The sequence below is a fragment of the Euphorbia lathyris genome, chromosome 5 (assembly GCF_963576675.1).
Source record: "Euphorbia lathyris chromosome 5, ddEupLath1.1, whole genome shotgun sequence".
NCBI classification, from domain to species: domain Eukaryota; kingdom Viridiplantae; phylum Streptophyta; class Magnoliopsida; order Malpighiales; family Euphorbiaceae; genus Euphorbia; species Euphorbia lathyris.
In genome coordinates, this window is record NC_088914.1 from 72,236,386 (window position 1) to 72,248,531 (window position 12,146).

At 34.7% G+C, this 12,146-nt stretch overlaps 1 protein-coding gene across 1 annotated transcript; it reads left to right on the top strand.

Moving 5' to 3' along the window:
- The first annotated feature begins 7,991 nt into the window (after positions 1 to 7,991).
- On the top strand, positions 7,992 to 11,326 carry LOC136231254 (cytochrome P450 81Q32-like). Its single transcript, XM_066020581.1, has 2 exons — positions 7,992 to 9,014; positions 10,367 to 11,326. The coding sequence occupies exons 1-2, from the start codon at positions 8,121 to 8,123 to the stop codon at positions 10,976 to 10,978; spliced, it is 1,506 nt and encodes a 501-aa protein (XP_065876653.1). The 5' UTR covers positions 7,992 to 8,120; the 3' UTR covers positions 10,979 to 11,326.
- The last annotated feature ends 820 nt before the right edge of the window (positions 11,327 to 12,146 follow it).

A 12,146-nucleotide genomic window follows, 5' to 3' on the forward strand; every position in this document is an offset into this window, starting at 1 on the left:
CCCACTAAAAAACCATATCTAATAGGGAGTTCACGAACTCTTTATGATCTACGAAGGGGTGGCACTTGAGTCTCATCTAATGGGACTGCATCGGGTTCCTCAATCGCTTCTGTTGTTTCAGTTGGTGTTTCTTGTTCATGAACTTCATCAAGTTCAATCATGCTTCCATTTTCTGTGTCTTCGAGAAACTCTTTCTCTAAGAAGGTTGCGTACTTGGATACTATCACTTTCTGATCATTTGGATGATAGAAGTAATATCCCATAGTTTCCTTAGGCTGTCCAATGAAGAAACATTTATCAGATTTAGAATCTAGTTTGTCAGACGCAATGCGTTTGACAAATGCTGAACAACCCCATACTCTCATGAATGAGAATACGGGTTTCCTACCAACGAACAATTCATATGGTGTGGAACTAGCGTATTTAGTTGGTACTCGATTTAGGGTGAAGAGGGCGGTTTCCAAGGCATAGCCCTAGAATGTCTTTGGAAGTAATGCTATGCTCATCATGGATCGTACCATATCTAGTAGGGTACGGTTCCTCCTCTCGGATACACCATTGTGTTGTGGTGTATAGGGAGGTGTCCATTGTGAGCAAATCCCACATTCAGTTAGATAATTCAGAAAATCATCTGAAAGATATTCGCCACCTCGATCGGATCGAAGTGTCTTTATTTTCTTTTCTAGTTGATTTTCCACTTCATTCTTGAAGAATTTGAATTTCTCAAAAGCTTCAGATTTGTGCTTCATCAAGTAGATATAACCATATCGGGTATGGTCGTCTATGAAGCTAATGAAGTATCTGAATCCTCCTCTTGCTTGGACTGACATAGGACCGCATACATCTGAATGAATGAGTCCTAGAGTGTCTGATACACGTTCACCTTTATTGCTAAAGGGTGTCTTTGTCATTTTGCCTTTTAAACATGCTTCGCACGTTTCCAATGATTCAGGATCAATTGAATTTATAAGCCCATCTTGATGTAGCTTAAGCATGCGTCTTTTGTTTATATGGCCTAAATGACAATGCCACAAGTAAGTTGAATTATCTAGCTTATGTCTTTTGGTATCAATTGCGAAAACAGAAATTTTGTCCTCTAACACATAAATCCCATTTTGTGATATTCCTGAAAAATAGAAAATCGAATCTCTATAAAAATCGCAACGTTTGTCTTTTATTGAAATATGAAAACCATCGTCAACAAGACGGCTAATAGAAATAATGTTACGAGACATTTGCGGAATGTATAAACAGTTCCTTAATTCTATTACAAGCCCAGAGGGCAAATTCTAAACATAATCTCCGATTGCGAGGGCGGCAACTCTTGCTCCATTTCCCACTCGCAAGTTTATGCTTCCTTTCTTCAATTCCTTAGTCTGATTTAGTTCCTGCATATTTGTACAAATATGAGATCCGCATTCGGTATCAAGTACCCAAGATTCAGACTGTGAAATCATATTTATTTCAATATAAAACATACCAGATGTTGAAGCACCGCCTTTTCCCTTCTTGAGGGTGGCTAGATACTCCTTGCAGTTCCTTCTCCAATGCCCGTCTTTACCACAGAAGTGGCACTCTCCTTTGGGCTTCTTTACTTCCTTTCCCTTAGCTCCAGTGGGCATGGCCCTCTTGCTTTTCTTGGGATATTTAGGGTTGGGAAAATTCCATTTCGTCTTCTTTGATCCCTTTATGACAAGAGCTGGTATTGCCTTGTCTTTCTTCATATTAGGCTCAACTGACTTGAGCATATTTGCAAGCTCTTCAATAGAGGTTTGCAAGTCATTCATTTGGTAGTTCATGATGAACTGTGAATAACTCTCTGGGAGGGATTGAAGAATTAAGTCTATGCTTAGTTCGTTATCCATCGCGAATCCAATACTTGAAAGTTTGGTAATATAGCCAATCATCTTGACACAATGTGTCATGACAGATGTGCCCTCTTGCATCCTGCAACGATATAGCAACTTGGATATCTCGTAGCGTTCGCACCTAGTCTGTTTCCCAAACAGCTCTTTAAGGTGCATGATGATGGAATAGGCATCCATTTCCTCATGTTGCCTTTGTAATTCCGGTATCATCGATGCAAGTATGATGCATCCGGCATGATCATCATCAGCCTTGTGCTTCTGGTAAGCATCAATTTCCTCAATGGGAGCATCATCAGCAGGGATATGGGGTATCGTTGTATCAAGTACATACCCTATCTTATCGAACTTCAAAACAATTTTGAGGTTCCGAAACCAGTCGGTGAAGTTTGAACCATTCAATTTGTTATCGATAAGAATGTTTTGCAAATTGGTTTTAGTCATGATTTTAAGAGTGATTATATAAACCTGAGAGTGAGAAAGAGTAAACGTATGTTATTCATTTGCTTTAAAGTATATCAATCTAAAATTATAGGCCTTTGTTTATTTTAGATTGCTCCCACTATTTTGCCAAATTAATAGCCCTACATATTAATTCGAAGAATTTCATAAATCCTTTAATGAGCTAGGATCCTAACTCCTGAGATTTCGCCTTGAGTTTACCCAACAAGCTAGTCTCATTCGTTAGGTAGATTCATGTAATCAATCACATCTTAAATGTGATTCCTAGGTTATTGGGTTACTAACCACATTAGTAACTAATATGCTATTCATATTAATCCCAACCGTATTGCCCATTAGTTTATGAAAACATGAGTTTACCCATCCAATTATCATAATCTAATTTAAGTATTACCCCATATTCATGAAAAGTGATTTTCGATAATTCAGGTGTTACCGTAAGACCCCGAGCTTGAGTTTACCCAACAACCCAAAGGCCCGCAGTACTGCCGGCTGAATTATAATATTAGGGAGGGACAACCGATTTTAATAACTTGCTTATTTACTTAACTTTTAATGAGGGATTTTATTTTAGGTCTCATAATCTAACTTAGTCTTGATTTGCTTTAGCATACATCAGACACATACATTGGCGTTATGGACATATCATCTAAATTATTCCGTCGAGCCAGAGACGGAATAAAAGGGCCAAACCTAGGGAAATACTAACTATTACATATTTCTCTTTAGGTCCTCCGTCTTCTCCATGGCGCCTTGAAATTACAAATTAATTTCTATACTACTAAAGAAAATTTCAATTAAATTGAAGGGAATTAGATGAGAGGAGAAATTACAATAGATAGTAGAAAAGCAGGACTCGCAGGCCCTATTTCAAAAATACCAAAAGACTAAATAGGGTCCAAATATGTCCATAACTCCAAACATGCATAGACTCAATTAAATAAATTTAATTGGTTGATTACATAACTATTTTATGTAATATTTGGGTTAATCACATTAACGCATCATTTAACTTTCATCCAATTTTACTTCTAACAGTTTTGTGTCTTTTATGTTATCTTAACTACACAAAACTTTAATTATGTACGTCCCAATTATTTTGATGTTAATTCATTTAAAACTTTGATTTACAAATAGGTAAAACAAACTTTTAAATAAATTTTCATTCGATAATCAAAACAGAAAACTATTAATTTCTGAAACATACATATATATATATATTAAAAAAAATAGTTTTAAACAATTTAAGACTAGGTGAGAATCGGACCGGGCCCGAGGTCGGGCTGCTGCCGTTTGGCATCAGTCCTAGGCGTCAGACATGCCGCTGCCTTGCGGCAGCGGCAGCCAGATGCCGCGCGCGGTTGCTGCCGCGCGGCAGCAACCGCGCTGTTTATTTTTTTTATATAAAATATACATATATATATATATATATCAGTTTTAAAACGGTTTTAAAACGATTTTCAGAAAATAGGAAAAAACTATCATAGATTTTCCGTTTTATCTTTTAGAATAAATAAAACTGATTTTATTCATCTAACCATAAAACTAATAGATTTTATTATAATGATTATCAATCAAAATTATTAGGAACATGTGCACAATTTATTTTAATTAACAATTAATTAAAACTTATTTATCTTTTAGAACTAATTAATTAAAACAGTTTTGTTAATTAACCTAACTATAAATATTTATTCAATCTGATTGAAAAACTTCTAAATTTTCATATATGAAATAACGGATTTAACGATGGCTCTGATACCAATGTTGGAAAAATAGGCTAACGTATAACAGCGGAAATATAAATTTTTTAACCTATTTCCATAAACCACAAGATCCGTTAACCGTTATTTCATATAAAGAGGGATAAGAAGAAATACTTTTTAAATGTTCTATCTACCGTTGCAAACGAAGTGCCCACAACTCTTACTTCGAGTTCCCGAGCACAGAACAAAACAAATATAAGATCAAGTTAGAATCAACCGTTGAGTAGCAACCAAAATAGATTGCCTCTAATTAATCAACACAAGATCAAGGATAAAGAAAGAAAGATGAAAATCAATTGAACGGAAGAAAGAGGTAGAAAATCTCGTCCTCGGGCTAGAGGGGTTCGAAATTCTCTCTCTCTCTCTTAGTGTGGAATTCGAAATACTCAAGGTTAGGGATTTCGAAAATCCCTTAGGGGTATTTATAATCTTCCTTGTACCTAATCCTTAGTTAGATAGAATTAGGTTATTGAATAAGAATTCAATTCGGAATAGAACTCTTAATTATTATCTATTAATATATCTAAATATAAAAGATAATAACAATAACCTTATTGGATAATAATGGGAGTAATTTAATCTAATTAAAACTCCTAACTTAGTTATCCTTTAATTAATTTAATTCATAATCCTAATCTAATTAGAATAGATAAAATCAAATTAATTATTTATGTATTTATTATACATAAATTTCGACCCCCACAATCACTAGGCCTTATTGGGCTCAGTTGGGCTTCCGTCAATTAATTAACATCTATCTCTCTTTTGGGTTCCAAGTCTTATGTGTGACCCATTAGGTTCTTATTGCTTCTAGCCGTATGCAACTTATTAAAATTAATTTTCAAAGAATTATATTTTAATCTTTGCATAACGGAATGATGTACAGAGTATGTGATTAGCAAGTCCGTAATCATTCCCCTAGATCTATAAGAAGACAGGTTGATTCTGTCGTTGACCTTTCAGTATTAGTTACGGTATAATTCGATCCTTTATCAACTACGTCCTTGAACTGAATCTTATGACTATGGGTAATGTCAAGTCACATATAGCGAGACGTTCGTTTTACTTGTTCTTGGCCGAGTCAACTCCAATTAGATAGGTTAAGAGAAATCTAATTTCATTCTTAAGCTATCACCTTGCAAGGATTTAGAGTCAAGACTTCCACAAGCGATCCATGGACATATCTCCCATTTATCGGGAGTGATAAATGCTCAATCCAATATATAACGATCCCGCAATCACTTCCTGTGATACCCAACCTCTGCTGTTCACACCTCAGAGTCATCTCTGTTAAGGATCGTGTTACAACAGGATCAAAGCGTCACATTCCGTAATCCAGAATACCAATTAATATTCCTTTGAGTCTGAGGATTATTTATACCTATTAATACTAATGAGATGAACAGGTGACAATGATGAATCTACCCATCCTGTTATCTCAAGTCGGGTCCCCAATCCTAATGAACTACTTTTCATCGGATCCATGTAACTGTCCAGATATCTATATATATGAAGCTTGTGAGATCAGCTTTCTGTCGGACAGAAGACATTGTTACATGCAAGTCTCAGCAGTGATATGTCAATCCTAAACATATTACTTGACTTGGGGTGGTTTTAAGTTTATTAGTTTATTACAAAGTTTTGTCTCACTTCATGCTTGTATGAACACTTTATAATCACTTTAAAACAAACTTACGGATTTCCTTTTATTAGACTTTATTTAGTGCTTAAAAAGGGATTGCCTTTATATAGTTATAAAACATATATCTCATTAAAACAAATGATATAAAGAACACTTCATTTACATTAAGTTTGTATCCTAGAACAATTGTCTATAGGACACTAAACCCCAACAGACTAGACGTATGCGGTGAGGCCGAACCAGAATAAATCTACTGAGTAATTTCTAACCTTTTCTCTCAATATATATGTATGTGTTGTTTGCTTAAATTACTCAGGATATAAATTGTATAAGCTGACACTGAGTAATCAGAGTGCTGAGTTGGAAGCTGACCTTAAGTGTTAAATCCCAACTCACAAGTAAAACAGTTCTAGTCAGTCTCTGACTAAAGCTGTATTACATTTCTCGGCCGTGCTGACCAAAACTAAGTTAAATAATTCAAAGAATTGATTAAGTCAGCATCATTAAACGAAAAAGTTATATTAGTTCCTAACCCCCCCTTGGAACTAATCACATGGGACCAACATCTTCCACTAAAGTGTTACAGACAGTAATTGTGATCGTTCAACCTGAAATTAATGCACCACTCAGCACTTTGACTACTCTAAAAGTAAAAAATTAGCCCACCTAATATGACATTACTAAAATGCATCTGTCTCCTTCCTTGTAACTCTTCTCTCTATTTTTCCATTTCTCTCTTTAAATCTACTCTCACTGTCTCTAAAAAGCTTTCATTCTTGTTATAATAGGAATTTCTACAATATGCAAGGCATCTCTGCAATTCCAAAGCAAAAATTTAAATTTGCCCAATATTATGCTTTTAATTTGACAATATTTGCTCTGACCTTGTTATATTGTTCGTTCGCTCATCTTATGGGTTCAATTGATGCAGTTTATTTCAATTATCATTATATGGTCGATAAATACAATTTCTTGTTTGTGTATGGGGGTACATGGATTTCCTGCAAGCAATGATGGGAGGTTGATGGACACGGTATTGTGTATTATGCGTCGATTTTGCACAATAAAATCGTATTTGAGGCATGATATCCCACCCAAATCGAGCAACCTGAGATTCGTTAATAATCCTATTCCCTTCGACAGATTCAGGGAACTGTGGGTTTTTTATTGCAAGAATTTCTAGTTTTCCAAGTTCTCCCGTTTTCATCGGTTGGAAAAGGCAATTACCACTCTGTGATACTATTGAGCTACTCTTGGATACAAACAGCAGAAACTAAAGCTTTGGGCACTCTTCGTCTTACTTGCAAAAAGTTACCAATGTTTCTAAACAATCCTAGGCGCATTTCATGTCTCACCAAACCTTCTATCAGAATATATACTGGACTCTTTTGGAAATAAGCAACAAAGAAAAAAAGCATGAATGGAGTTCTAAAGAGGGAAGATCATAATTCACTAGAAGTCTAGAAAATACACGATCAACTGCAAAAACGTCTTGCATCTTATAGAAATTCCTATTACAACAAGAATGAAAGCTTTTTAGAGAGAGAGAGCGATGACTTATAGGGAGAGGACTTAAGGATAGAAATGGAAAAAAAAATAGAGATGATTTGCAACTCACTAGAAGTCTAGACAATACACGATCAACTACAGAAACGTCTTGCATATTGTAGAAATTCCTATTACAACAAGAATGAAAGCTTTTTAGAGAGAGAGATGACTTATAGGGAGAGGACTTAGGGATAGAAATGGAAAAAAAATAGAGATGATTTGCAACTCACTAGAAGTTTAGAAAATACATGATCAACTGCAGAAACATCTTGCATAATGTAGAAATTCCTATTACAACAAGAATGAAAGCTTTTTAGAGAGAGAGAGGACTTAGGGATAGAAATGGAAAAAAATAGAGATGATTTGCAAGGAATGATACAGTAGCATTTTAGTAATTTTATATTAGGTGAGTCAATTTTTTTACTTTTAAAGTGATCAAATTGCCGACGTGACGCATTAATTTCGCATCAATCGGTCACAATTACCGGTTCTATAGTGTAGTGAGAGGTTATCAAAAGATTATATAATTTTGTGTATAAAATTAAAAGTGATATACTAAAATATGAAAGCGAGTAAAAGTTATACACCACGTATATTTATCCATCCCTTTTGTTATCTCAACCATCCAAATCCTTATTTAATAGATTGTTTATGTTGCCCTTCATTAATTTTGAAAATAAATTATTAAACTACTAGGTTTTTTAGTCAATAGTTCTTTAAAAAAAATTAAAATTGAAATTGAAACATTCATTTCATTACTTTGAAGATTTAAGTGATGATTCCAAACCTTTTTCTATAAATTCACTTGAAAAAGTAAGAAGGCAAGCAAGTAGAAACATGGTAGCCTCGATCATTTACTTATTTCTTCCCGCCGTATTTGTCCTCCTCTTTTTGAATTACCGGTCCAGAAATTACCACAAAAACCTCCCTCCTTCTCCACCTGCTCTACCTATTCTCGGCCATCTCCGCCTCCTAAAACCACCTCTCCACCGCACTCTCCACCGTCTCTCTCAAGATTACGGCTCAATAATTTCTCTCTGCTTCGGATTCCGCCTTGTTGTCGTAGTCTCATCACCATCCGCCGTCGAAGAATGTTTCACAAAAAATGACGTAATCTTAGCCAATCGTCCCAAATTCCTAGCAGCCAAACTTCTAGCTTATAACTATTCCACTATGCCTTCATCCTCCTACGGCGATCACTGGCGAAACCTCCGCCGAATCGCAACCATCGAGATCTTCTCAACTCAGCGACTCAACATGTTTCTTAGCATCCGGAAAGACGAAATCAAGCGGCTAATCATAAAGCTAAGCCGATGCGATTCCTCTCTCGAAGATTTTAACAGAGTCGGATTGAGGCCGATGTTTAGAGATCTGACTTTCAATGTTATGATGAGAACGATTGCAGGAAAGAGATATTATGGAGAAGATGTGAGTGACCAGGAAGAGGCGACTCAGTTCAGATCGATAATGGATGAGATTGCGTCTTACGCTGGGGTTTCAAATCGAGGCGATTTCTTGCCGATTTTGAATTGGATCGACGGTGGAAGATTCGAGAATAAGTTGAAACAACTGGGAGAAAAGACTGATAGATTTTCGCAGGGGCTGATTGATGAACATAGATATAAGAAGGGGAATTTGGAGAATACGAATAGTATGATCGATCATCTTCTTACTTCACAACAATCACAACCTGACTATTACACTGATGAGATTATCAAAGCCATGATTCTGGTTAGTTTTCTGTTTTTCCTCTGTTCTATCTGCTATTGCTTCATTAACTTTTTTTTTCAGCAATCGGAGAAAGGTCAATTCTACTTCAATTTAATTAATCCACAATTTGATTTTTTTTATCCGTTAAATTAGCTCAGAAGTAACCTATGCTACCATATGATTATGATTGATGCTTTTAAAAAAAAAAAAAAAATTAAAATATGATCGATGCATCTTTAGAACATCTCAATTTGTCTCTTTTGTTAACACGTGCTTTATTGGTGTATTTGATAAAAAAACAAAAAAACTTTTTAAAAGGTGAAAATGATACTGCACATCTTGTTTTGGAATTGGATGAAATTAATTAAATAGAAATTATTTATTTAATTTTGTTTGGAAATGAGTTTTAATGGAGTTAAACGAAGGTTAGAAAATTTTGAAATAACTTCAATTTCGGTTATACCAAATTGGTGAGATTTCGAGGTTAACTTAACTTTTCCTTCTGTTCTTTCCATTTGTTGAACTTTCTTCATCCAAGCAGGCTTTTAGAACTTTTTTACTAGTTGTTTTCTATTTGATGCTATCAAAATTTGGTATTCCACATGGTTGGAAATTGATTTTTATGTATGAAAAATAACCTCAGTTTTCTAACAAAACTCCTATAATTCTTATTTTTAATATGAAAACATAAAGAGCAAAAGAAAATGAAGGAAATAGACCCCATTAAAATTAAAGGTAAAAAGCATCTTCAACTCCTCATCATTTTGATTTATGTGTATTTAATAGCTAATTTTTCATTTAAATACATTGAATTCCTAATCTATTATTATTCATCGTATTGAACCCTTATTCACTAAATTAATTTGTTGTGAACGTCTAATTCACTTAGTAAAGCGTTATTCATTTCATTTGTATATGAAATTATATTTTTTACAGTTCGAAATTAGATTTTTATAATTTCTTTATAACACATCACACATATAAAAAGATTATGTTTAAACTATTAAAAATATAAATTTTAAATACAAATGAAATGATAACGTTATGTTAACCGAGTATTATATTAAAATGTCATTTTTCTAGTTATCATGAGTTTAATGTGATAAAAAAAAAATCAAAAGTTTAGAGTCACTTTGGCATTACTATTTCAAACCCTAAAAGTCATTCATAGTTTTTACAATTAAAGTCAGTGTTTGGTAAATGCAAAATCGTGTCCTTTAAAAGTTAAAAAGTTGGAAAAGTTGCTTCAAGTAAATCAAAATTTATTTTGAGTAAATTGATCTTAAAAGATGAAGTGATTTATTTATCACTTATTTTCCAATTATTCTTAAGTTTCATTTGATTGCTTAGTACTATGAATGACCATTTTGCAGAGCTTGATATTAGCAGGAACAGACACCTCAGCAGTGACATTAGAGTGGACATTATCTGCTCTCGTTAACCATCCAAACATATTAAGTAAGGCTACAAAAGAAATAGAAGATGAGGTAGGTAAAGAACAACTTGTAGATGAATCTGATCTTCAAAAATTATTATATCTTAAAAACATAATCCTTGAAACCTTTAGATTATATCCACCGGTTCCACTTCTACTCCCTCACGTGTCATCTGAAGCTTGTATGATTGGAGGATATAATGTACCACGTGACACACTAGTATTAGTCAATTCTTGGGCCATACATAGAGATCCAACAGTATGGGAAGATCCATTAAGTTATAGGCCTGAAAGATATGAGAATGGAGAAGGGGATGGTTTTAAGCTTATGCCATTTGGGCTAGGAAGAAGATCGTGTCCTGGTGCTGGGTTAGCTCATCGAGTGGTGGGATTGACTTTGGCATCACTGATTCAATGTTTTGAATGGAAACGGGTAAGTGAGGAGGAAATTGAGATGATAGAAGGTGGAGGACTTACAATGCCAAAGGCTAAACCACTTGAGGCCTTATGTAGACCACGAGGAGTTATTATCAGTAAAATCTTGTCTTAGCTCTTAACTTACGTTGTACGGACACAGACAAGGAAACTGATATGGAAACATAATTGAAACGTTTTTTTTACAAAACTATAGATAGGAAACGATAATGGAAAAGAAATGGAAATGGAAACAAACATGAAATGTAGAAAAACATTAGTGATGAAGAGTTTCCGTGCAATATAACTCTTAATTATTGCATAGTAATTATGATGTGTTATGATGATTCAAGTTATCTTGCTCTAAAATATGTTTGTTTTACTATTTTTGTCATTTGGTGTTAATGTTGTTGTATATCATTCAAGTTTATCTTTGTTTTTTTCTAAATCTATTGATATATTTAAAATTTCAAGGAAAGTTTATTTTCACCCACCTCCACCGTTCTCTTTTCTCTCCTTCCAACTTTTCTTATGTTCATTCAACCTCCTTTTAAACCCAGTCACTATAGTACGATTTGTGACTTCTCTCATGATGTTTGGTCGAAGATGCACTACTGTGAAGAACCTTTTGATTATGTTTAGACCATGATAGTAGGCTTTGAATTTAACACAATTAAAATATGTGCCATTATCAATCACTATCGTGTTAGGGACTCTGAATCTAGTGATGATATTTTTCACACAAATCATTACCTTTTCGGAAGTTATTTTTGCCAACAACTCGACTTCAAACTATTTAGTGTAACGGTCTACTGCCATGATTATGAACTTGTGATGCCTTGTGGCAATATGTGGTGGTCCTACCAAATCTATTCCTCTAGTGGAGAAAGACCATCCAATATAGATGGGCTTTTGAGTAGCGGTAAGGAAATGAGATATACTGGCATAATTTTGACAATTATGACATTGTTGTATGAGCTCTTTAGCATCGTTGTCCATATCCATCCAGTAATATCCAGAGAGGCGAGCCTTCCACACTAATGATTGAGCCCATTCTTGTGATTCGCATATCCCTGCATGGGGATCCTTCAGCACGTATCTTCCAACTTTTGTCAAAATGCATTTCAACCAAGGGTGGCTAAATAACCTCCGATATAATTCGCCTGACGTGATATAATATCGGGAGGCCCTTCATACTATCTTAATAGCCTTTACTATATCCTCGGGTGAGGCGCCTCTCGATAGGTATACATGGATATGGATTCGCTAATCTTCTTTGGTCTCTCGGATGGGTAATAATTGCT

Excerpts from the sequence above, each read along its gene's own strand:
- LOC136231254 (XM_066020581.1), top strand. The coding sequence starts at position 8,121 with ATGGTAGCCTCGATCATTTACTTATTTCTTCCCGCCGTATTTGTCCTC. Across the intron at positions 9,015-10,366 it reads TTATCAAAGCCATGATTCTG|AGCTTGATATTAGCAGGAAC; the intron begins GTTAGTTTTCTG and ends ACCATTTTGCAG.